Here is a 25821-nt window from a genome sequence, read left to right on the forward strand (position 1 = left end):
CACAAATCAAAGTTAATAAATCACCACTAGAAAAATAATTGAACTGAGGTTCAATTTTCTGGTCAGATTAACGTTTAAGTTTCCAATTGGCTGCAGCCTGATGAAGACTGACACATTTCATCTAGCAGAGAGACGGACGTGTCTGCGTTTGTGTGCGGACGCTGCAGCGTCTCGAGAATGAGGCCATACATCATCCTGAAGTGCTGGATTTACATAGCGAGCATCAGTTCAGTGCCTGAACGTGGATGTTTTCAGTCAACAGAAATGTGGTGTCCAGCAGCTGCTCAGAAAACTCGAGCTGTTACAGAGGAGGACAGAATGACTGCGAGGAGGTGTCAGCGTTTAGCTTTAGTTTTCTTTTAATTCAGGAGTGCTGACCGTGAATGCACCAGCACAAAGATGCTGCAGACTGACGCTGCTGAGTGGAGCGATACAAACAGAACTCACACTGGACATGAACAGATTTCCATCAGCGACCTCAAACAAGCTCAAGGCTGTTCTGTGTTCCAGACTTCCTCTCAGCTAACTGCTGATGTCTTCAAACACATTTCAAGTTTGATTCATCTCTGTCCTGCAACTTCAAACAAGTCTGACTGCATCTTTTGACTTCTTAATAAGTTGTCGTGTTTCTAACCACCAAGAAGCCTCAGTTTGTGTCCCGCTGTGATTCATAAACCCACGGTACGAACACACATACGACGCAGTGATAAGGGTCATGTGACACAGACAGCGCCGACCCTCAGACGACCTGCTCTTCTGTCTGTGTTTCAGCTGCAAGAAGAAGGTGGCAGAGAGACTCTGATATGTTTTTGATCATCTAAAAAGTCCACTGAATGTGTTAAAAGGCTGTTTCACCCAAAACACACAAAACGTTTTCTCGCCTCCCTCCTGTGGAGTGTTGAACAGGCCTCTGAGGCGTCTGCTGCGAGCCCAGTGTAATGGAGATCAATAGGATTTCTTTCATCATACTCAGACCACTGGAATTATTTTAGCAACATCAAAAGCAACTCAGCTTTTTGGAAACAAACATGACTGTACCATGTGACTAAAGACGACGCTGTTTAACTGATGACGGTGAAAACTGTCAATCTGAGAGTCTTAACACAAAGACATCAACATCACCTTCAAAGTGCCCTCCGAAACACACACACACACACACACACACGCACACGCTCTCCATATGTCTTTCACACCTGCATGTCACACACACACACACACACAGGCAGTGATGGAGTGTGTTTTTAAGCCCCATCGTGAAACTTTAAGGGTGACACCCCCTCTATAAGCAGAGGCGGATGTGATAAATGACTCCACACACATGAGCACAGGTCATTCGTCTTGTGTGTGTCAGCTTTAACCGTGTGAGACACTCTGCCTCTCTCTGTGTTACACATATAGCGTGTCCTTGCCACTGAAGAGGCTCCCAGGGGGCACTTTAGTGCACGTTTTGGCGTCCAAGAGGGCATTTTAGTGCGTGTTTTGGCTCCCAGGGGGCATTTTAGCTCGCGTTTTGGCTTCCAAGAGGGCATTTTAGCGCGTGTTTTGGCTCCCAGGGGGCACTTTAGCACGCGTTTTGGCGTCCAAGAGGGCACTTTAGCACGCGTTTTTCAAAAACTGGGCCACTAGGGGGGGCCTAGCCCCCCCTGTGCACGCCACTGGTCAGGCTGGTATTGATGTCTTACCATCGTAGCATTTCTCAGGTGAAATATGGAGCAAACTGTAAGATTTATATATATATGTGTGTGTGTCGGTGTGTGTGTGTGTGTGTGTGTGTGTGTGTGTGTATGTAAATGTGTCCCTCCCTGACCAGGTGACATCCGGAACGACCTGTACCTGACGCTGGAGCGAGGGGACTTTGAGAGAGGAGGGAAGAGCGTTCAGAAGAACATTGAGGTCACCGTCTATGTGCTCTACGCCGATGGAGAGATCCTCAAGGTAGAGAAGCAGTGCTGCCATACACCTTTCATCAACCTTCAGGACACTTTAAACACTGCTCTGCTGTCTGTTCCTTCCTCTAAAGCTTTCTTTTCTCTAAAATAACTCAAACTACAAGAAGTAAAAAATGTGACAGCAGACGCAGGGAATCGTCGGTGAAAAGGAAGCAGTTGGTCGGCCGCACGTTTAGCTTTGCTTTCCTGTCAGAGTTAATTCTAAAGCTTTGTTCCCTTTTTCCAACAGTCACAAGTTAAAGTAGCTTCTCAGTCTTCAGAGTTCAATTTCAGCCACTAATGAGCCGCATCCGTACACATCCAGTACATCATGTGGCTGTCACAGACACACACAGTTTTTTCTCAGGACGTATTCAGCTGGCTTCGTTTCCTCGTCCTTCCCGTTGCAGCAGCGCTGCAGTGCAGCCACGTGGAGGACGGCTGGTGTTTACGTCCGCTGCCAACACATTCATGAGTACCCACAGGCTGAGAGGCACTTACTAACTGACGTGTCTGAGAGTGATTAATTACATCACACATCATTTTATGACTTCCATGATTTCAACAGTAATGATGACAGATGTGTGACACACTAAGAGCGTTCTGCACCGATTCTAACCAAACGATTTATATTTGAATTCACAAAAAAAACCCCAGCCCTGCCAAGACATTTGTATTTTCCCTCCTGTTGACCATTTGTCTCGAGACTAAGCTGCCGTCCCTCTTGTCCCTCTGCAGGACTGCATCAGTCTGGGTTCAGGTGAGCCCAGCGTGCCGGAGCACCGCTCCTTCGTGCTCTACCATAACAACAGCCCCCGATGGAGCGAAGTTATTAAACTGCCGATTCCCATCGACCGTTTCAGAGGGTCCCACCTGCGCTTCGAGTTCAGACACTGCTCCAGTGAGTCGCTGGTCGGGGTCGCAGTGGAGTTGATTTTTTAATACATAGAGGTGACCCAGACATTAGCAGTGTGAGATAGATGCAACTTTGCACTTCTTTGTTGACTTGAGCATAAAGTAGTGAAGCCTGTGAAGTTTCTTTTAAAGGGAACTCTAAAGGACCAGTGTGTGGGATTTAGTGACATCTAGTGGTGAGACTGCAGATTGCAACCAACTAAACTCCCCCTCACCCCTGCTCCCTCTGCACATATAAAGAGCTCATTCTAAGGTAGATCCACCTAAATCCTACACACTTCAAGCTTCAGTGAAGCAGGACGTACTGACCAAAGACAGGAGTGTGTGTGTGCTGGCTCAGAGGGATGGAAATAATTATAAACATTATTTATAAACCACAGTTCATGCAGAAATGTAACCCGGATAAAACAATAAAAACAAGGAAAATAAAGTAAAGTGAAGTGGAATTGAAGCATGTGCAGCCATGACAGCATAAACAAGATGCTGCTGAAGTGGTTTTCCATCTTTTATTCACTACATGGTCTCTTTTATCTTCACAGTAAAGTATCAACCAGAACACATTTCAAACCTTATTTGATAAAGTAAAGCATTTAAAAGAACGGCTGACCTCAGTGTGAACTTCCTCCTCTGTGTTCCCGTGTCTCTGTTCTTTGTTCTTCTGATGTTTTATTCTTTGTTGTTTTCCCTCCACAGCAAAAGACAAAGGTGAGAAGAAGCTGTTTGGTTTTGCCTTCACTCCTCTGATGAGGGAGGATGGAACCACTCTCTCAGACGAGAGCCACGAACTCTACGTTTACAAGGTCAGACACGATGGCTGCATCACTGCTTTTCTTCTGTCTTCACTCACTTCCTGTTTTCTTGCTTCTAGACACAGATCTTCACCACTTCACCACTAAGTGCCACACCAACATCATTGATGTTTAAAATCTAAATTCCTTCCTGGTATTTACTTTGTGTAGATTCTGTGGTGTGACTGTCATCATAAAATGAGCTGCATCAAGTTAGAGTTCATAAGTAACTTAAACAAGCGGTGCATTTTAACATCTGGCCTTTCACTCCACCGTAACACACCACCACTACAAAACACACACAAGATGTGTGTGGTGCGCAGCCCTTTGAGTTAATAGCTGTTTTAGTAGATATATGAGTCTGGTGTGGAACAGTGAAGGTGGAGATGGATGGTGGTTTGTGCTTGCTGTTAAACTGTCAGTTCAGCATTATTTAGAGTGAGTAGAAGCAGCCACAGTGCATCACTTCAATAAAACATGTTTTTCTGCCATAACTGTGCACCTGTGCAGCGTTACCAGCTTGGTCTGGTTTTCTGAGATGGCTGGAGTTGCAGATGTTACCTGACAGACGAGAGTTTGTTCTAAAACTTGTCTTCCTCGTCCCTCGTCTTGGCCTCAGTGCGATGAGAACACCACCTTCAGTAACCACGCCCTCTACCTGGGCCTGCCCTGCTGTAAAGAGGACTTCAACAGCTGCCCCAGCATCCCCTCCAGCCTCATCTTCCAGCGCAGCGCCAAGGAGACGTTCTGGATCTCCACGCAGCTCTCCTCCACGAAGCTCACTCAGAACGGTACCCTGCAGCTTTACCTTCAGCTCGGTTAGATTTCTGACGTGGACACGTCATACACACCGATCCACCTTGTTGGGTGTGGATTCTGGACTCTGATGTTGTTGATGAACTGCTGGAGACCTGGTCAGAGATGAGCTTGTGTCTTTTCTGGTCGTTGACATCGGTGTTGTCTTCCAGTGGACCTGCTGGCCCTGCTGAAGTGGAAGGCCCATCCGGACCGGGTCATGGACATCCTGGGCCGGCTCCGACACGTCAGCGGAGAGGAGATAGTGAAGGTGAGGTCAGATCTGTGACACAGTCAGGAACAAAGAACCGACACATGTGAAATGTGACATGATGCACATCACTTAGCTGTACTCAAGCCCGAGTTCAGCGTCTCACGCAGCAGGTTGTGTTTGTATCATGGCTGTAATCCTTCAGTCTCTGGATCAGCAGCACGACAGTCATGTCTAAAACTACAAAAGCAGTAAAACTAAATAAACTTGGTGGTCAGACTGACGGACCTGCAGCCAGCAGGTCACAGCTTAAATCATGTGTGTCAGCCGCCATGTGAGTGTAACCAGGCAACTACAGGAGCTACAGGTGCGTTCCTTTCCTATCAGTCAAAAACTTAATGATGATTGTAACTGTAACTGTGTGTCTGTGTGTGTCTTTGTGTGTTTGACAGTTTCTTCAAGACATTCTGGACACATTATTTTCCATTTTGGACGACAACACTGACAAATATGGACCACTGGTGTTCCAGTCATTGGTAAGTGTGTGTGTGTGTGTGTGTGTGTGTGTGTGTGTGTGTGTGTGTGTGTGTGTGTGTGTGTGTGTGTGTGTGAATCAACTAAAAGCTCCTCTTACAGTCAGTCAGTAACAGACTTGACTTATCTGTGAGGAACATGATGAACAAGTTTATTTTTCTTTGCAAATATTAGAAATAAAATAGAAATAAAAAGCAAAACAGTTTCCAGACAATATCAACAATATCACAGTTGATCAAGTTTGTGTAAGACCATGATCTGGTTTGTTATGGGATGGATTATGAGAATCTGATCGATTGATTGGTAGTTAACCTCTTCTCTATGGACGTAAGGCTCAGTGTGTCCCATTCATGGACTGTTACGTTAACATCTCTCTGTCTTTCAGGTGTTCATCATCAACCTGCTCAGGGACAGTAAATATTACCACTTCAGGCCGGTGATGGACACTTACATCCAGAAGCACTTTGCTGGCGCGTTGGCTTACAAGTGAGTGTTGGACTGTTTTACCCTGAGCGCAGCCTCACAGGCTGCTTCAGTGCTGAGTGCACAGACAAGCCTGGCTGTGTTGTGTGTGTGTGTGTTCACAGTCTGGAGTATGAACACTGCAGGACATCATTCTTATCAACACCCCTGAAGTTTTTTATCTCATTCTCAGTACATTTACACACACATAAATAACTACATTATTGTATAATATTCAGATTAAGGTCAATTGTGTTAACATAGTTTGCATTTTCCAAACTTCCTCAATAAGCAGTTTTCCTGATTTCTTTGCTGTTCTGTTATTTCTGGTTTGTTAATTTATGACTAACTCAGCGTGAGTCAAAGAAAGGCTCCACGAGCGCTCATCTAGTGCGAAATCATTTCAGGGTATTTCCCTCTAAAAGCAGCAGTGAGCGCTGAGCTGCGGTGAGAACAGAGTCGGACTCACCGGCGCTCCCATGTTGTGTTTCAGAGAGCTGATCCGCTGTCTGAAGTGGTACATGGACCGCTCTGCAGAGGTGGTGAGACAGGACCACATACAGGAAGCAATGAGGGTAAGAGCCACCACAAACGTCCTCAGTGTGTTCAACCAAAGCTGCTTTTGACTCATCTGAAGAGTTAAAATCAGGGCTGGCTGCTCTCTCAGTACCAACACAATGAGTGAAAAGTTGTTTTTTAAAGCAACTTTTAACTTCCTGCTTAAAACTGTGCTTTTTACTCGAGTATTTTGGGGGCGAGTAATCTACTTTTAACCTCACTACATTTGCTGTTTATACCTTTATTACAACTGGCTGCAGCTCCACAGGAGAGCTTTAACAGGTGTGCCTTACCTTACAAAGAGACTCTGGACAGACAGTCATGAGCTGAGCACGTGCAGACATTAAGAAAACCAGGTGAATACCTTCCCAGTGTAACGTTTGGCTGTTCTATTCATGTGACTCAGATCCAGGAAGTGTGCACTGATGACCGTGTGGGAGAGCAGCCTGCATCGATGTTATGTTATTGAGGGTGGGGTTATTTTGTTGACTCATCTGTTTCGAGCCTGCAGGGTCTCGGTGTGTATCTGTGTTTCTGCTTCAGCACACAGATACACACTTCCACTCATTCACCCTCTGAGGGAGTAAAGAACCACGTTTATCTGCTCTGTTCTTATTTTCTGTTTTCTGTTCTGGTTTGTCCTGAAAACACGATACAAACACCAAATCTACCTGAAGATTATGGACGTATGCAGGTTACTGCTTTCAACTGTATATATAATAATTATCTTAAATCAACATGTGAAACCCTTTCTAAAAAAATCTTTGCTTAAATATGACTTTTAACAAGCTCATATAAAATGTTTTCTGCTCGTCTTAACCTGCATATCTGGAACTGATGCAGCAGCAGAGAAACACTTACAGTCATGAGTGAAATGAAATGAGAACGCAGTCACACCTGCTGCTGGATGAAAACACAATAGTTGTGAAATAGTAATAAAAAAGGTGCATTTGAACCTTTTCTATAATGTTTTTATTCCATTTTTCAGTATTTTTTTGCATCTTTCTTGAATAAAATGATGAAACTAAAAGTGAATAAGATGAGAAATCCTCTGATGTTCATGAGGAAATCAAACGTTTCTGTTATATTCATATTTTCACGTCTCTGATTGTGGCTTCTTCTCCTCGTTCACACACAAACAAACGTCGTTCAGGCTCTGGAGTATCTGTTCAAGTTCATCGTCCAGTCGCGGATCCTCTACTCTCGAGCCACCTGTGGGATGGAGGAGGAGCAGTTCCGCACCAGCATCCAGGAACTGTTCCAGTCCATCCGCTTCGTCCTGAGCCTGGACAGCCGCAACTCAGAGACCCTCATCTTCACACAGGTGAGGGACACACACACACGCACACACACACACACACAGAGCACAGGAACACCACACACACACACACACACACACACACACAGAGCACAGGAACACCACACACACACACACACACACACACACACACACAGAGCACAGGAACACCACACACACACATACACAGCACACAGAACACAGGAACACACATACACACACAGAAGACACACAGAGAGAACAAACACACACACACACACACACACACACACAGAGAACACACAACACAGGAAAACACACACACATACACACACACAGAGCACAGGAACACACACACACACACACACACACACACACAGAACACAACACAGGAAAACACACACACACACACACAGCGCACACACACATACACACACACAGAACACACACACACACAAACACAGAGCGCACACACACACACAGAACACACACACATACACAGCACACACAACACAGGAACACACACACACAGCACACAGAGAACACATACACACACACACAGAGCACAGGAACATGCATTCAGATTGTTTTAACTGTTTTGTTTTGAATTTTTTTCTTTTTCTTTATAGATCATCAGATATTAAACTGGTTGTTCTTTGATCTTCTGTCTGTTTCACAGCTGAAATGTGATTTGATGTAACTGTAACTTGTGTGTTTGTAGTTTAGATGAGACTTTAACAGCAGCTAATCTCCTGACTTCTTCTTATAGTCTAGAAAAGTTTTTCTTTGTGTGTTTCGTCCCTTTCAGCTGCTTTAATCTCACTCTTCTCTCCTTTACGTTCCTCTTTCTACCTGTACCTCGGACCTTTCCTTGCTTCCTTCCCTCACCTTCTCTTTCAATCTCCCACAATTCTTTGCTCCATCCTCTGGGTCCCCGTTGTTCCTCCTGGACCTCTTCCCTCCACCCCCATACACCACAGGGCTCCCAGCCTTGTCCAGGCCCCAATCAGGCCCCAGGCCCCAGCGCTGGGCCCACTGCTTCCTTAGCTCTAGCCCCTGCCCCGGGCCAAGCCCAGCCCCCTGCCCCAGGACCGGGTCCTGGCAGCGGGCAGGCCAACTGCACTCAGGCCTGGAGCTCCAACGCTCTGCGGCCATCTCCTCTGTCAGTAAGTAGACGTCTGGATGAAAACCACGACCCCCCCGTTCCCTGTGTGAAGCCCCAATTCACCTGTTCAGCCGTCTGTGAGCTTAACCCCACACACACTCCTGCGATCCTCCACGTCCCGACTGCTTTCACATACACAACCACACATCTGTCACACGACCTGCACCCACTGCTCAGTCCTAAACCATCACAGTCTCTAACTGGAAACCAACACCTGGCCCGGTCATACCTGCAGCCTCAGCTGCAGCTCACAGAATCATCAGTCACCATGACAACAGGGAACAGCAAGCGCCGGCACGGACAGTTTATACTTTAAACCAATTTATCAAGAAAATCATCTGCAGATTATTTGATCTGGAAAAAGTAATTTTGAGAGCAAGAATAAAATAAGATTAGACTTTATTTATCCCGCGCCAGGAAACTCCATGTGTTACAGAAAACTGAACAAATAGACAATAAAAAGATACAAAATAAAATCAACTATAGATAAAAACATACAAAATAAAACATAGGTAAAAGGCTATGTACATTATATAGAAAGAGTATAAAAATAAACATACTGCCAAAAACACAGTGTCCAGGGTTTAATGATTTTAGTGTTTGGTGACATAAATAATGGAGGAGTGCAGAGAAGTAGGTTTGTGACATTCAACACAGTGCTACATCAGGCGATGCTGAAGTCAGGAGATCTTCATCCGAGACTCCTCGGGTTTGACTTGCGGAGGCTGCAGAGGTGCCAGCTGTGGTCGCTCAGTCCTACGAACATGATATTTGCTCTTGAGAAGATGACAGACAGGATGTTTGTTCATGGAGTGTAGCTTCAGCAGCCAGGATACAGGAGAAAACACGTTGCCCTCGAAAGACAAGAGCGTTCAGTCCTCGCCATCGTTCTTCTGCTCGAATCACAAACTCTATAACCCCGAGAACTGCTGTCAACACGCGACTGAAACATTAAACGTCTCATCAGCGTCCTGAAGGCCGCCGGCGTCTCCTGGACGTTGTCCTCTCTCATCAGATTTGTTGCTGTGCTGTGAGTTTTTCATTGTGTTGGATTAATATCGCTCGTTTTCTCCCCCAGTCTTTGTGCTTCTTCTTCTCTCCTTTTTTGTCTTTTTCTGAATCTTTTAATCTTGTTGTGATTTCTTACCTGCGAATGGATTCACTAAAACTCACCTTGTGTTACAGAATGAAGTCACGGTCACTTTTCTCTCACTACAAGCACAGACGCTAACGTCATTAACACTCCGCCCTCCTCCGCGGAAACTCCTCTCACCTCGTCACTCACCTTCGTCTCTCCCTCGTCTTCCTCAGGCCGCTCTGTTGAACTCGTTTCCGGCCATCTTTGATGAGCTGCTGCAGATGTTTACGGTGCAAGAAGTGGCAGAGTTCGTGCGCGGCACGCTGGGCAGCATGCCGTCCACGGTGCACATTGGACAGTCCATGGACGTGGTCAAACTGCAGTCCATCGCCCGGACAGTGGACAGCAGACTCTTCTCTTTCCCAGGTAGTTTCAGTCCAAACATAAACACAGCTCATTGTTTTTCCTCTGATTTATACGTCTCCATGATGTGAAAGAGTTGTGAGTGTGTCATATATACAGTGTATATACGTCCAGTCCAAACGGCACCTGCAGTATATACACCTGAACAGGTGCTGTCATGTTCTGATTGTTCCAGTGTGGAAACTCTTTCTGTGCACTATCTTTGTTATTTTTACTTCTTTACAACCTGCAAATGTAAAGTCAGATTATATTTGGCAAATTATTTTAAAAACCAACTTAAAGATGAATCAACTGATTTAGGTATTAATCTGTTAAACGTGTGTGTGTGTGTGTGTGTGTGTGTCCTCAGAGTCTCGAAGGATCCTGCTTCCTGTGGTCCTGCATCACATCCATCTCCATCTGAGGCAGCAGAAAGAGCTGCTCATCTGCTCTGGGATACTCAGCTCTATATTCTCCATTATCAAGACCAGCTCACTGGTAACACACACACACACACACGCACACACACTGTGTGTCCATGTGTTGTTGGGAAAGTCTAAATGAAGCTCAGAGAAGTGACGAGGTGTGATGTCAGAGTCGGGCTGCAGGTGAGGTCACCTCCTTTGGTGACCCTGAATATCCAGAACACAGTTCATGACACTTCAGCTGCTGCTGAGACGTCTGTCTTTAGATTTACAGACAAAATGATTAGCAATGTCCTTTATAGCATGTTAATATACACCAGTCTCCCCAGTCCTCCAGGTGTCTGTGAATGCTGGGACACTTTGTTAATATAAAGGAAACATGTTTCACTGGACTTCCTGTTTGTTTCTCACCTCTTCCTCCCCTTTCTGCTCTCTATCGTCTCACCACTCCCGTCCATACTTTCCATGCACTCTTCCTCCAGGACACGTCAGTGCAGGAGGAGGTGGAGATGATGGTCGAGTCCCTGCTGGACGTCCTCCTGCAGACCCTGCTGTCAATCATGAGCAAGAGCCAATCGCAGGAGGCGGTAAGGGGTCAACGCTGTCCGCAGTGCACCGCGGAGATCACTGTTAGTAACTAACAATACAACTACTTCAGCTTCACCTCCCGCTGCCTCCACCCATCCTGTGTCTGTCCACCCCTCCATCCGCCTCAGGGCTGGGCAATATCTTAAAATTACTGTTTAGCGTTTAGTTGTTCACAGTTCTCTCATATTAACAACAAGAACAAGTTAAAATCTGTCACAATGTGAGATTTAAAATTAATGTTCTGAAAAAATAATTTGACTCATCAGCAGAGTCACAATATTTAAAGTTTAGCATCATAAACTTGTCAAGATTAATGATGGATCACTATCATAATGTTTATTTTGTCCCTGTTGCCCTCCCCTCCGTCCACCCGTCCTGTCCCTGACCCGTCTGTCCACCAGCTCATGGCCTCTCATCTTTGGTTTGATCTCTAATTAAACACCACTCAGCCTTCATCCTCCTCCCTCTCCTCATCCTCCTCCAGTAATGATCATTAAAGTTCTCGTTTGGCTCCTGCTTGCTTTGACCTTTGACCTTTGCTGTGTTTCATTCTGGGGGAGAGCAGGTTGTGTCTAATGTGTTTTATTCTCCTTGTTTGATTTCTGAGTCAGGTACAGTTCTTTCTTCCTCATATTGTTGCATGACTCTTCACTTCATCTTCATTCACATTCCTCTCGTTTCACCTCAGGTTCAGTCTCAGTCCGGCCTCGACTCGCTCCGTCCACTGCAGCGCCAGTTACTGAACACAGCGCCTTATTATGGGCTTTATTCAGGCCTTTTATTGGCCAGGTAGTGAGGTAGAAGTGGAAAATACAACCATCCAACTGGGAGTCCTCACTGGTGTTAACTTTACCTTCTTCACTCGCACTAATTAGAAGCGTGAGTGCCAGATAATGAAGCAGAGATCATTAATTTAAGCTCCATTTTGCTGCTTCGTGAACATCATTCATGCACATGAATCTATAGCTGCATTTTCCTTCCACAGACTTTTCTTGGTGGATTTAAGTCAAATAAAAGGAAATGTTGCTTTAATTAGTCTTCAATCCAGATGTACATGCAGCAATAAAAAGAGTGATTGGCTGTCAGTGTCCATGCCGGGTGACGAGCCGGAAGAGATCGGCCTGAGAAGGAGCCTGTGTTATCCTGCTGTCATCATGTCTGACTCTTCTCTTACTGCTGAACGCTTCCACGTGATTGGCTCACATGCCTGTCCCCCGCTTTCCCATTGGCAGGGAGAGTACGTGTCCTGCCTCCTGTCCCTCCTGCGGCAGATGACGGACATCCACTTCCAGCGCCTGATGGAAAACTTTCAGAGCAAGGAGGAGCTCAAGGTACCGGAGGCTGATGTCCTGAGTGCAGCTCTGATTGACAAACACATCACAATCCTGTCGCTTAGCAACGTGACAGTCAGGCTGAGGGCTGGTCAGATACTTTAGATGAAAGGAACAGAACTTTATCATCATCATCATCTCTCAATCTCTCTTTTCAGGAGTTCTTGTTGAAGATTTTGTGTGTGTTCAGAAATCTGATGAAGCTCAGCATTTTCCCCCGCGACTGGAATGTCATGAGGCTCCTCACCAGCAAGTAAGACACTAAGAAATCTGCCATGTTAGACAGTTTGCCTGCATCACTGACCTGCCAACCCTGACCAGCTGCTGTCTGTGTGTGCAGCATCATCCTGACCACAGCTCAGTACCTCTCCCCTGCTCTGCACAAGAACTTCACAGAAGCCGACTTCGACTTTAAGGTACGCGACTGTAACTGACACACATGAACCGCAAAGCATGTAACTGTGGCGAGAGTGCAACCGGCGGCTGCGGCGTCCTCTCCTCACCCACGACAGAAATTAATCTCCCCATTTTCACCGCGGACGCGTCGTCGAGCATTTCTTTCACGTCGCCGCTCTGCGTTCACCTCCAGTGATGAACAGCTTAAAACAGAACGGCGAACAAACAGCAGCGATGCACTGAGCGTGAAAAGCATCTGAGCTGCAGGCGGGAGGAGCAGGAGCTGCCGACTTCCTCGACAAGTGAAGCCGCTCGGCGCACGAGAGGCGAGAAAAATGTCACCTCGGGAGGCTCGAGGCTCTTTTTTCTGCCACCAGGAGAAACAGTGAATCATCGTCGATCAGTGGAGCTCTGATGTTCTGTTCAACGTTTGCTCTCACACACTCAGGAAACTGATGAATAGAAGCTGTGTGCAGGGAAAACACTGAGAGGACAGACTGCTACTCATGAATATGCTGTAATGACAGTGTGTGTGTGTGTGTGTGTGTGTGAGCAGGTGTGGAACTCCTACTTCAGCCTGGCAGTGCTGTACATCAACCAGCCCAGTTTACAGCTGGAAAACCTGAGTCCTGCTAAGAGGAAGAAGGTCTTAGACAAGTAAGAACACACACACACACACACACACACACACACACAGAACCCCCCCCCCCAGTCAACTTCCTCAGGCACAGAGAGCTGCTGCTGCCTCTGTCGAGCCTCAACAGATGTGAAAATTAGACAAATGGCGGCCCGGATTGAGATGAATGAGGAGAAACAGAGAAGTGTTGTAGGAGAGAAATGATGCAGAGGTGGAGCGAAACATTAACACAGGAAGGATTTATCAGCACCTCAAATTTCAACAGTGCAGCGAACACACGACAACAATCCCACAATGCAACGCGCTGCATTTCACAGCCGTCAGTGCAAAATGATAATAAGTAAATGTCAGATTTGACTTGACTGCTCAGTGTTGAGTGTCTGCTGATGACAGGAAGTTTCTCCTCTCCAGTCTTCCTCAGCGATCGCTGTATTATTCCTTCTGTCCAGAAGCTCCTCCACTGCCTGTCAGACACCAGCAAGGAAAAAACTGTGATACAATCAGCATCAGCAGTTCTGAGGTTTGCACTCTTTGATTTTCGACTGTCTGCAGGTACGGAGACATGAGAGTGATGATGACCTACGAGCTGTTCAGTATGTGGCAGAACCTCGGTAAGACTTCCCAAATCTCTGCTGCTGCAGCTGGAAGCTGGTTTGTCAGTGAAACCCAAAGCAGAAACAGAGAGATAATTAACTGAGTAACTATCGGCCGACTGAAAGGTGAGCTGAAACACGTCTGCCGTCTGCAGGTGAGAATAAGATCCATTTCATCCCCGGCATGATCGGCCCGTTCCTGGGAGTGACGCTGGTTCCGCAGGTGGAGGTGCGAAACATCATGATCCCCATCTTCCACGACATGATGGACTGGGAGCAACGCAAGAACGGAAACTTCAAACAGGTACAAACACACGTTATCAGCATGGAAAACCCCAGAGGAAGACAGGCTGACCATCGCTCTTCTTCTCTTTGTTTTCTCTCTCTGTGTGTGTGTGTGTGTGCGCGCGCAGGTGGAGGCTGAGCTGATTGACAAGTTGGACAGTTTGGTTTCTGAGGGAAAAGGCGACGAGAACTACAGAGAACTCTTCAGTTTGCTGTGAGGACGTTTTCCTTCTAACTTCTGCTTTTCCTCCAGCCTGAATCCCACCATCCTCTCTCTCTCTCTCCTCCATCATGAATCCCTCCATCATGAATCCCTCCATCCTCTCTCTCTCTCTCCTCCATCATGAATCCCTCCATCCTCTCTCTCTCTCTCCTCCATCATGAATCCCTCCATCCTCTCTCTCTCTCTCTCCTCCATCATGAATCCCTCCATCCTCTCTCTCTCTCTCTCCTCCATCATGAATCCCTCCATCCTCTCTCTCTCTCTCCTCCTCTGTCCTCTCTCCTCTCTCTCTCCTCCAGCCTGAATCCCTCCATCCTCTCTCTCTCTCTCCTCCATCATGAATCCCTCCATCCTCTCTCTCTGTCTCTCCTCCATCATGAATCCATCCATCCTCTCTCCCTCTCTCTCCTCCATCATGAATCCCTCCATCCTCTCTCTCTCTCTCCTCCATCATGAATCCCTCCATCCTCTCTCTCTGTCTCTCCTCCATCATGAATCCATCCATCCTCTCTCCCTCTCTCTCCTCCATCATGAATCCCTCCATCCTCTCTCTCTGGAAACAGAGTGAACTCTCAGTTTTTCTGCTCTAACGCTGCTGTTTGCTGTTTGCTTTGCTCTGTGCTGCGGGACTAGAACCCAGCTGTTTGGGCCCTACCCCAGGTACGACACCGCCTACACACTGGAGACATGTTGTTTTATGTTATCCATCAGTCCACCTGAGACCAGCTGGACTCGTCCAACCAATCGCTGCGTGTACTGCGGTTGTTAATGAGCTTTTGCTCAGTCAGGTTATAAACGGAGCCTCGTTCCTCTTGTAAAACGACATTATGCATATTTTAATGATCGGATGATCTTTAAGAATCCAGAGAAGCTAAAGTTGAGTCTTGTCTCACAGATCTTTACTGTCTAACTAACGTTTATTGAAAATGGAAACCAGCTTCATGCACACAGTGAGATCCCCCAGCTTTGGTCTGGTGGTTTGTTGGGTTGCAGGTTTGTTGTGTTTCCATCAGCCTGTAAACGACCGTTTTCTCATCTCAGTCACAGCGTGAGATCGAATCTATTCTCAGCAGCTCGCAAGGACGCGACGTCGTATAATTTTTGTCTGTTTTCCCCGAAGTCTGCTGGAGAAGATCGAGCAGGAGACGTGGAGAGAGACGGGCATCTCGTTCGTTACCTCGGTCACTCGGCTGATGGAGCGACTGCTGGACTACCGGTAACAACCAGGACACACAGTCATTGAGTTCAGTAAAGAGGCTCATCGTGAGAACGGTGGAGCTTTTCACCGTGACGCCGTTGTTTATCACGTTGTTCTGTCTCGTCTTTAGAGACTGCATGAAGGGAGACGAGACGGAGAACAAGAAGATCGGCTGCACTGTCAACCTCCTGGTAAGAGTCATGTTTGAGCTGTTCCTCAACAACCTGCTGATCTTCACACTAGACTACTGCAGTACTGTAACTACTGCAAGTACTGCAAACCTGCTGGTATTCACAAGTATTTAGAATCACTGCAAGATGTTGTAGTTTTGGATCAAAACTGAAAAAATGCCCTGAAGATTTGAGACTTTAAGACTTTGACTGAAAGGTTTTACACATAAATGACTTTCTGTGTGTGTTTTGTGTCTTCTCAGAATTTCTACAAGTCAGAGATCAACAAGGAGGAGATGTACATCCGCTACATCCACAAACTGTGTGACATGCATCTGCAGGCTGAGAACTACACCGGTACAGCACACACACACACACACACACACCACACACACACACACACACACACACACACACACATACTGTGGACGATGTGTGACGGTTGTCCTGCTGGACTCGGCTTGTTTGTCCACAGAGGCTGCGTTCACCCTGCTGTTATACTGGGAGCTGCTGCACTGGGACGAGCGGCCTCTCAAAGAGTTCCTGCATTATCCTGCTCAGACCGAGTGGCATCGCAAAGAGGGGCTCTGCCGCAAAGTCATCCACTACTTCAACAAGGGAAAGGTGAGGAGACGACGGCAACACGGCAGAGCCAGAGTTACTAACACGTGAAGAACGTTGGGTTCATTATTTCCTCTGAGAGGACGAGTGATGTGTTTGGGGACAGCAGGCAGGAAGAGAAGCCGTGATCAGTCATCATCCAGTTTTTTACGTGGTGTCACCACCAACAGCGAGTTTAAAATAGATTCAGGTTGAGAAAAGGTAGAAACACAACAAACGAATCTTACAGGAGGAACAACTGACAGAGACTTACCCTCATCACTAACATAAAACAGCAGCTCATCACCACACACAGTCAGACTACAGACCATCAGGGGGCGGAGACGAGTTGTGGGGCTGCTGCAGGAGCCTGTAGACCATTTAACAGCACTGACTGATTCATACCTTTCATACACAGTCACCACACCTGTCACACATCATACCTTCAACATGTTCACAGATGGAGAGAAACACATGAACACGTCAGAATACGTGATTTCTTTCCTGTGGCCGTGGTTCAAACACACACAATATACACAATACTGTATGTAACAGATCACAGGATCGACGAGGTAAAGGTGTGGGATCTCCTTCACACACACACACACACCACAGGTAGAATAGCCTCTGTTTGATTAAGCTGATGGAGATCTTGGTAAATGAAATGTTCATCATGCACTGAAAATCATGAATCTTGTGTTTTTGATGAAAGCCACATTAAAGAAGTCTGTCTGTTTCTGTGTGTGTGTGTGTGTGTGTGTGTCCACCAGTGCTGGGAGTTCGGTATTCCTCTGTGCAGGGAGCTGGCCTTCCAGTATGAATCTCTGTATGACTACCAGAGTCTGAGCTGGATCCGGGTGAGCTGCCTCAGTCTCATACATGAAGAAGAACTATAATTATCACTTCTCTATCAGTGGCATTAGTTTATTTATCGTGACAGCAAAACTCATTTTGATTTTAATAAAGTCAGAAAAGGCAGTGACTTCATGCTGCTCATCATCATCTTCCTTTTGTGTGTGTGTGTAGAAAATGGAGGCAGCGTACTACGACAACATCATGGAGCAGCAGCGTCTGGAGCCGGAGTTCTTCAGGGTTGGATTCTACGGCAGGAAGTTCCCGTTCTTCCTCAGAGTGAGTGAAACCGTTTAGTGATGCAGGTGTTCTGTCTGACAGGTTTTATCTGACGTCATCAATAAAAAAAAGGATTTCTGCTGAAGCTCGCTTGTTAAAATCAGAATATCTGTGCTTTTATACGAAGAGTTAAACTGGAGGTCGTTTTATTGTCTCATAAATATTCTGCTGATTAACTTGATGACTTTTATTAAATCTCGGTTTTGATTCTCCACACCAGAACAAAGAGTTTGTCTGTCGCGGCCACGACTACGAAAGGCTAGAGGCCTTCCAGCAAAGGATGCTGGGAGAATTCCCACAGGCCATTGCGATGCAGCACCCCAACCAGCCAGACGAGGCCATTCTGCAGTGTGACGCACAGTGTATCCTTCATAAAGAGAAGCATCTGTGCTTGATGGTTCTCCAATGAGTGATTGATTAGAGTATTGATACATCACCGACTGTTTAAAAGGAACAGAATGAGACACAATTTGATTCTCGTTTAAGATCTCGTATAAAAAACACTGATGTCTCCATACTGTCTTCAGACTCATGAAGGGAAACCAGTCAGACCAAACCAGAGTTTTTCTTTGACCCGCTGGCCTCAGACCTCCAGATCTACGCAGTAACTCCGGTGCCGGACAGCGTCAGCGTCCTCCAGATGGACAGAGTCCCCGATCGCATCAAGAGCTTCTACCGTGTCAACAATGTTCGCCGTTTCCGCTACGACCGACCCTTCCACAAAGGGCCCAAAGACCGAGACAATGAGTTCAAGGTGAACATTACAGACATGAAACCCAACAAGTCTCCTGAGTCCAAACAGGCTAAATAAGTGACATGAATAGATTCTCACCTAATCTGAGCTGTGCAGTGTGATCATTACATGAATCTGAACATCATGACTAATGATGTTAAAATGCTACATTAAAATGTTTAAACAGGACGATTTGAGGGGCTCGCTGTCTGACTTTCAGCACTGTGACAGATCTCAGAGCAGCTCGTGTCGCCTTGTGGCTTCGGGACGGTCTGACCTGCTGCTGGCTGTGTTGTGTTTCAGAGTCTGTGGATAGAGAGGACGACCCTGATCCTCACCCACCCCCTGCCGGGCATTTCACGCTGGTTTGAGGTGGACAAGAGAGAGCTGGTGAGAGTGGTGTTACTCGTGCTGTGTTTTATGTTCCTGCAGCAGACAAAGAGGAAGCAGACCTGGGGTAGTTAGCATGAGAGGCAGCAGTAAGACGTACAGCTGGTCCACCAACAGGAAGTCATTGTTTTGTTGATCTCCATTTCTCACTTTGACTCCATCTTCCGTCACTCAGGTGGAGGTGAGTCCGTTAGAGAACGCCATCTCTGTGGTGGAGAACAAGAACCAGGAGCTGCGGACCCTGATCAGCCAGTACCAACACAAGCAGCTGCACGGCAACATCAACCTGCTCAGCATGACGCTGAACGGGGTCATCGACGCCGCTGTGAACGGAGGCATCGCCAGATACCAAGAGGTCGGACAAAAAGACGCACAGAGATTCTAACTCACATCCACTGACAAACAGCCTCACACACAATAAACTGCTTCAAGCGTCTGAACAGTCTGACACCGAGCTCTTGTCCCTCGTGGTTTTCTAATATAAAGACGTTACAGGTGACTTCAGGTTAGCGTGGAGCAGCAGTGACGCACTTTGTGTTTTGATAGAAGTTAGAAAGATGTTTTTATTTTATGTTCTGACATTGTTGAATAAACACACAACAACCAAAATCTACGTAAGATGAAATCAAGGTGATATATGCTCGTTTGTTGTCTGACGAGATAAAAGTTTTTGCTGTGCAGCCACAGGTTATTACTGAAGGTTACACTCAGCGGCCATCCGAACAGTCCCATCACTGATTAACACGACACATCGTGCACGGTAGCGGTCTGACCTCAGTATTAAAGGAGTCCTTTGTAAGCACAGCTGTTTCCTTTGTCACCAGGCTTTCTTTGATAAGGATTACATCAGCAGCCACCCTGAAGACACAGAGAAGATCACACAGCTCAAAGACCTGATGCAGGAGCAGGTGAGACGCCATTTAAACAACGTGTGTGTGTGTGTGTGTGTGTGTGTGGACTCAACATACTGAACTAGAAGCTCACAGTGACGCCACTGAAAATTAAAATAAGTTTACTTCAATCACTTTGGAAAACTGCTCCTCTTAGAAATTAGAAACGCTTCAGTTATTGACTGATGATCGTTCGAGTTTATTAGTAAAATGCTTCTACTGCTGCCACATTAACAGGACACAATAACTTTCCTCCAACAGAATCTCTGTAAATCCTCATGTGGTTTCATCCGGTGGCCTTTAACCGCCTCAGCTGTCAGTGCAGATACGATGCTCTCAGCTACACACATCAAATTTGACCTTTTTCACAGCAGCGTGATCAGTTTAGCAGCGAGGTCTTCAGTTTGCTGCTTTCAGGTGTGAACACATGAAAAAAGGAAACGAGAATTAGTCACTATGTTAAAGTGTTGGATGGAACAAACAACATGCATTTCTGACTTCTGTCAGTGCAAAGCTTCAGCTCTTCCACTCTGGCTGCACAGTAAAGAGGAGGTTTTGTCATTTTCCCGCAGGTTCACGTCCTCGGAGTCGGCCTGGCCGTGCACGAGAAGCTGGTGCACCCAGAAATGCGTCCCCTGCACAAGAAGCTGATCGATCAGTTCCAGATGATGAGGAGCAGCCTCTGCCATGTGAGTGCAGAAAGCGTTTCACTTTGTTTAGATAGTTAGAAAACATTCGTACAAATGTTGCTCAGAAATAATTTCTTGTGCTCCTCATGAGCCTAAATGTGATGAACCAAAGCTACAGCACTGCTGAATGTAGAGGAGGATTCATGCTGCTGCAAACATGCTGGAAGTGTGGATCATCAGCAGCTTCTTCAAACAGGATGTTATCGTGCTTCCAGCTAACATAAGTGTGTCACTGCTAACAGTCTGAACTTAGTCAACATCTCACCTTTTCAAGTCCTCATTTCATTAAGATTTTACTTCATACAGCAGGTTCAGCTGATTATTCCGACAACACTGTACGTGTATGTGTGTGGACGGCACTTTCACACATGAGATGCTGAGGGCAGTGTGAATATTCAGAGCAGTGTTTCTATGTGGCGCTGCAGGGTCTGCCGGGTTTAGACAAGGCCGGTTCAGGAACCAACACTCCCAGAGGGATGCTGGCCTCTCACGGCCCCATGAGCCCCGAGAGCTTCAAACTCATGCACCGGCACAGGTCAGCAACACACACACACACACACACACACACACACACACACACAGTGGTCTTCCTCTCGCTGTCGTCTTCATCTCTTCACAACACTCAGTTCATCTGCTGTCTCTCATTAATGATCTTTGCTAATTTCCTCACTGTGTCTGCACACATCACACTTTCTGAAATTCTACCATTTTCTTTCTCTCTGTCTGTCTGTCTCTCTCTGTCTCTCTCTGTCTCTCTTTCTGTCTCCTCCGTCTCTGCGTCTTGCTTCTTGCTGTAAACTCCTGCATCTTTCTCATTCCCACTGAATCACTTCATGCATGTTTTGGTTGTTCCTGTTTTCGGTTGTACTCTGCACGCCTCCTCGCTCGGTTCTTTTTTCCTCCCTCCCTCCCTTCCCTCCCGTACTCCTTTCCTCTCCTCCCTGTGCTTCTACCCTCTCTCTCCTCCACCCCTCTCCTGCTTTCCTACCATCCGTGCTTGGTTCCTCCTCCCAGTCCCATAGCTGTTTTGACTCCGGTGCGCAACTCCTCCTCCTCTCTGTCCTCTCACAACTCCAGCGAGGCAGGGGCCGTTGGCAGTCTGCTGATCCTGGCTGACGGCATGGTGGTGGAGAACCCCGAGGACTTCTACCGCATGCAGGTCGGTGGTTCTCTGCAGGGTCAGGGTCAACAAAAGAGATCAAATAAGACGGAAACAGATAAATAACAGTTTTTAATAATAAATATAAGAATATAAGAACACACTGAAAAGGTATCTACATTATATACATCACAATATTAGACTTGTGCGTCGTTTAGGAAGCTGTATAATAGAAGGACTGCAGGGATTCATTCATTCTGTCAGTTTAAACTCACAGAGTCTCTTTGTTAGTGGTGACCATGGCATCAATATTACACTGCATTAGTTTAAATGTATGAAAAAAAAACAACTGATGCTTCCAACATCTGGATGTGTTTGAAAAGAAAACTCTGGAGTCGCAGTCACTGAAAAAAAATATGATCAGGAACACATCTTTTAAACTGTCTAAGACATAAGATTAGTTTTATTTTGAGACTTCAGACATCCTGTAGTCTACTTTCTAATTACAGCTGGGAACAGTTTGAAGGATAAGAACTTCAATCACAACTGTTGGGATCATCTTCACTTTTTTTTTTTTAATGTCAATACTGTAGTTTGTATTAACTTACATCACAACCTCCTCGCTGCAGGCAAGCCCCTCCTCCTCCAGCCTGAGCTCCACCCACTCTGCACCGTCACAGATGATAAACTCCGCCCCCTCCACCATCAGAGGTAAGCGGCTCAGAAACAGCACGCTGTATGAGGTCGGCTTCAGAGCTTTATTTTAGTACTTCTTCCTGGTAAACTGTTCGTCGTGTCTGTCGCTCTGCAGTCGGATCTCCGTCCCTGCCAGACAAATACAGACACAACAGAGAGATGCTGATGCTGCTGCCGCCGCACAGAGAGCGACCGAGCAGCGCCATGTACACCAACATCACCGAGAACGGACAGGTATGATGTCGTTCAGGTTGGAACGGATGTGGGTGTAGAGGCTACAGGTGAGAGGTGCTCACCTGTCGGCGGGACCAATGTGGACGAGGTGCATGAAGTGTAATGAGCAACTTTTTCTCTACAGCCAACCAACTTCCAGCGAGCGTTGTTCCATCAGGTGATTGGTCCCTGCAAACCCTGCAGTGACCCCAACCTCTCTGTGGCTGAGAAAGGTAAACACACACACACACACACACACACACACACACACACACTCTTGTCGCACACTGTGCAAGATTACAGAGTATGTACGAAAATACTCCATTTATCTTTTCCTCCTCCTCTCACCTCCTTTCCCCTCTCCTCCTCACCTCTTCTTCCTTGCCTCCTTTTATTTTCCATCCTTCCTCCTCTCTCCTCCTCCTCTCTCTCTCCTCCAGTCCTCACCACTCCCAGTAGTTGGAGTTTGGACAGTGGTACCAGAGAAGCCCTCCCCTTCCTCTCTGCCCATGTTGGCAGCGTCATGGCGCCTCCCGTCCCCCCACGCAACCTGCCTCATGGTATGGCTCTACTGTTAACTGTCTGTGTGTGTGTGTTGCTGTAATCATGCAGTTGTAGTATTGTTGTTTTATTTAGCAGTCAGAAATGTTCCTGTTGGTGTTTATTTCCGTCATTTTATTACTGCTCGTATTTTACTTTCAGCAGGAGATCAGAGATCCTTTCAGTCACTTTGTTTATTCTAAATCTTTAACGACTCTGATCTGAAGAATTATTCCCAGTGAAACCTGCTCACACTGAGCAGGTTTCAAGTAAGGGGAAGCAGGAGGTGCCGAGACCCCTAAAAGAGGCCTGAACTCCCCTGAAAGCACCAAAAGTCTAGGCCCGAATCCACCAGCAGTTTGTCTGCAGGCTGCTCTCGTCTGTGTGTGAACTGTGCAGATCTGATGTCAGATCAGCGATTGGCAGCGGCCCCCCATCGACCCACAAGTGAAAGCCTCACTGCTCCTCATGAGCGCACAGCTGCTCGGCCACAAAAACAACATTTCTGAACAGCCAAGAAACAACGTCTGCTGCTGTGTTCATGTAGCTCACCAAACATCTTCAGCCCGAAGCCTCGGTGTCAGTCACACTGTGGACTCAGACGTTCAGCAGCTCATATTTTAACACAAAAAACTCCCGAAACTGGAATTTGAAGGACTGAACAGGCCCCGTCAAACACCTCCCGTCCCACACTCCTCCTCTCTGCTCCAGCTTCTCCCTCCTAGTCTTCCTCCCCACTTCTTCTTCCCTCTCTCTCCTTCCTCCTACTCTTCTTCTTCACCACCTCCTCCTCCTCCTCTCCTTCTCTGGTCTGAGGTGTGTGTGTGTGTGTGCATCGCTCTCAGTCCTGCTGTGTCTCCCCTTGTAGGGCAGCACCTGTCGATGCACTTTGACGCTTTCCACCACCAGGTCAGCGACCTCCCTCCAGCTCTCCCTGCGCGCTCCTTGAGAAAGGTACCCTCCTCCTCCTCCTCCTCCTCCTGACCACTCCTCACTCCTGCTGTTGGTTTGGATGATTGTCTGTCTGTCTGTCCGTCTGCACTCCCCGAGAAAGGCACATTACTATCCTTCTGCATTTCTTTGTGTCCATTTTGTTTGTACTTTGGATCGTCACATCGTATGTTTTCGTCACTGCATCACTTTGACTTTGATGACTCTAATTAAACTTTATGCAAAAAAGAGGCTTTTTAAATCATAAAATCATATCACAAACTACAATGTTGGAGATAATAACTGAACAAATGTGATGCTGCCGTTCGTTTCCACGTCCACCACCCAGAGACGGACTCTGAGCATCATTCTGTCCCTGTGAGCACCGAGATTCAAGATAAATAAATCAAAGAATCAGTTAAGGACAGGAAGTGTCCATCTGGTTTCTCTCTTCTACTTTTCATGGACTTTCCTCTTCTTTCTCTGTGTGTCCTGTTTTCTGTCCCTTTCTCAGTTTTATTTTTGCTCCTCGTGTACTTTTCTAACCTCCCTGTCGTCAGTTTGATTCGTGAAACACAGAACAAACCTTTGACTTCTTCACAGAAAGTACCGTAAAATACACAATCTGGAGATTTCGAGTGCAGAGACGCTGCTCTTATCTTTGTTTGAGCCGTATAAACACCTGGTCTGAGCGGGTTCAGGTGATTATTTCCAGGAGCTTTAAGACCACATTTAAATAATAAATAAATACAGATTAGATGTGAGCGCATGTTGGATGGAACGAGCTTGTAACCATCAGCTTGGCTACGGCAAATAAATTGGCTGATCTGTAGTCGACTATTAATATTATTAGTGCTAATGATGACCGTGTTTAATTTTTTCAAGAATTATTTTCATCACTCAAATGGACAAACTTTAGTTTTTCTTTCTGATCATTGGATCTCACATTAAAATCCTTGAATAAATCCAGCTGTTTGCATCAATCAGTGAACATGCTGGCTGTCAGTGTTAACTCTGTATCTGCCTCTTTGTGCCCCCCCCCCCCCTCTCTCTGCAGTCCCCCCTGCACCCTATACCTGCCTCGCCCACCAGTCCACAGTCCATCCTGGATGGCAGTAACTCCACCTTGTCGGGCAGCGCCAGCTCTGGAGTCTCCTCCCTCAGTGAGAGTAACTTCGGCGGCCCCGCCTCCTCCTCCGACCCCCCGGCCAGTCGCACAGACACCCTGGAGTCCGCCCCCAGCAGCCAGGCCTGGACCACCGACCAGGAAGACCTGGACTCACCTTACCAACCCGTCAGGTACAGCGTCTCCGAGCCGGAAGTCCTGGACGGAGTCAAACCCCCGCCCTGCCGCAGCCACTCCGCCCCGGGAGGCGTCACCCCGGCCCATGCAGGGGGCCAAATCCAGCCCCAGGCTCCGGCCTCCAGCGGAGCTCCTCAACAACCGCAGCAGCAGGATGGGCTGCCGCACCCCCAACACCACCTCTACTACCACCACTTCCACCCGCACTACATCCCCCACCACCCACCTCTCTACCACCTCCACGAGCCCCCTCCAGCCCTGCCCCCCAAACCCTACCTCAGAGAGGGGTGCATCCCTGAAGAAGACCCCCTGAACACCCAGTCCGCACCGCCTCCCCCTGCACCCCGACCCATGCCACGCAAGATCTCCCAGCCCATAATCGCAGCGACCAAGGATGAGCAAGCTAAGGTGGCCTGGGAGCACGGCATCAGTGAGGAGTGACACGGCGCTGATGATGACGAGACGAAGAGTCTAACAGTGATGGTGACAAACTGTCCCCGGTTGTCCCAGTTCAATAACCAAACTAATCACTAAAGATGAAGAGTGATCGGCTCTCACAGCCGCGACAGTCAGCTTCATCATCCTTTAACCAAACGACCTTCCTCATGTCGCTGCATCCGTGTGTGAGCACGTCAAGCTTCGTTCGTTC

The 25821-nt window shown here is 47.1% G+C and overlaps 1 protein-coding gene across 1 annotated transcript in view; it reads left to right on the forward strand.

Annotated features, from left to right (window-relative positions):
* Positions 1-25821, forward strand: part of LOC121611979 (dedicator of cytokinesis protein 3-like) — a 97132-nt gene extending 71311 nt beyond the window's left edge. Inside the window, exons 15-54 of the mRNA XM_041944727.1 lie at positions 1811-1935; positions 2667-2829; positions 3537-3643; positions 4251-4422; positions 4600-4697; positions 5090-5173; positions 5557-5657; positions 6127-6208; positions 7345-7515; positions 9944-10136; positions 10483-10610; positions 11020-11166; positions 12358-12456; positions 12615-12709; positions 12797-12872; positions 13409-13509; positions 14042-14100; positions 14238-14386; positions 14496-14581; positions 15224-15250; positions 15711-15806; positions 15919-15979; positions 16222-16315; positions 16434-16582; positions 17329-17415; positions 17585-17689; positions 17910-18051; positions 18277-18443; positions 18726-18812; positions 18988-19167; positions 19637-19720; positions 20275-20391; positions 20796-20926; positions 21469-21550; positions 22120-22201; positions 22302-22420; positions 22545-22632; positions 22840-22959; positions 23781-23893; positions 24927-25821. Of these exons, the coding sequence (XP_041800661.1) occupies positions 1811-1935; positions 2667-2829; positions 3537-3643; positions 4251-4422; positions 4600-4697; positions 5090-5173; positions 5557-5657; positions 6127-6208; positions 7345-7515; positions 9944-10136; positions 10483-10610; positions 11020-11166; positions 12358-12456; positions 12615-12709; positions 12797-12872; positions 13409-13509; positions 14042-14100; positions 14238-14386; positions 14496-14581; positions 15224-15250; positions 15711-15806; positions 15919-15979; positions 16222-16315; positions 16434-16582; positions 17329-17415; positions 17585-17689; positions 17910-18051; positions 18277-18443; positions 18726-18812; positions 18988-19167; positions 19637-19720; positions 20275-20391; positions 20796-20926; positions 21469-21550; positions 22120-22201; positions 22302-22420; positions 22545-22632; positions 22840-22959; positions 23781-23893; positions 24927-25613 (5054 nt within the window). The 3' untranslated portion in view covers positions 25614-25821. The remainder of the gene's footprint in view (positions 1-1810; positions 1936-2666; positions 2830-3536; positions 3644-4250; positions 4423-4599; positions 4698-5089; positions 5174-5556; positions 5658-6126; positions 6209-7344; positions 7516-9943; positions 10137-10482; positions 10611-11019; positions 11167-12357; positions 12457-12614; positions 12710-12796; positions 12873-13408; positions 13510-14041; positions 14101-14237; positions 14387-14495; positions 14582-15223; positions 15251-15710; positions 15807-15918; positions 15980-16221; positions 16316-16433; positions 16583-17328; positions 17416-17584; positions 17690-17909; positions 18052-18276; positions 18444-18725; positions 18813-18987; positions 19168-19636; positions 19721-20274; positions 20392-20795; positions 20927-21468; positions 21551-22119; positions 22202-22301; positions 22421-22544; positions 22633-22839; positions 22960-23780; positions 23894-24926) is intronic.

This window comes from Chelmon rostratus, chromosome 2 (genome assembly GCF_017976325.1).
Source record: "Chelmon rostratus isolate fCheRos1 chromosome 2, fCheRos1.pri, whole genome shotgun sequence".
NCBI classification, from domain to species: domain Eukaryota; kingdom Metazoa; phylum Chordata; class Actinopteri; order Chaetodontiformes; family Chaetodontidae; genus Chelmon; species Chelmon rostratus.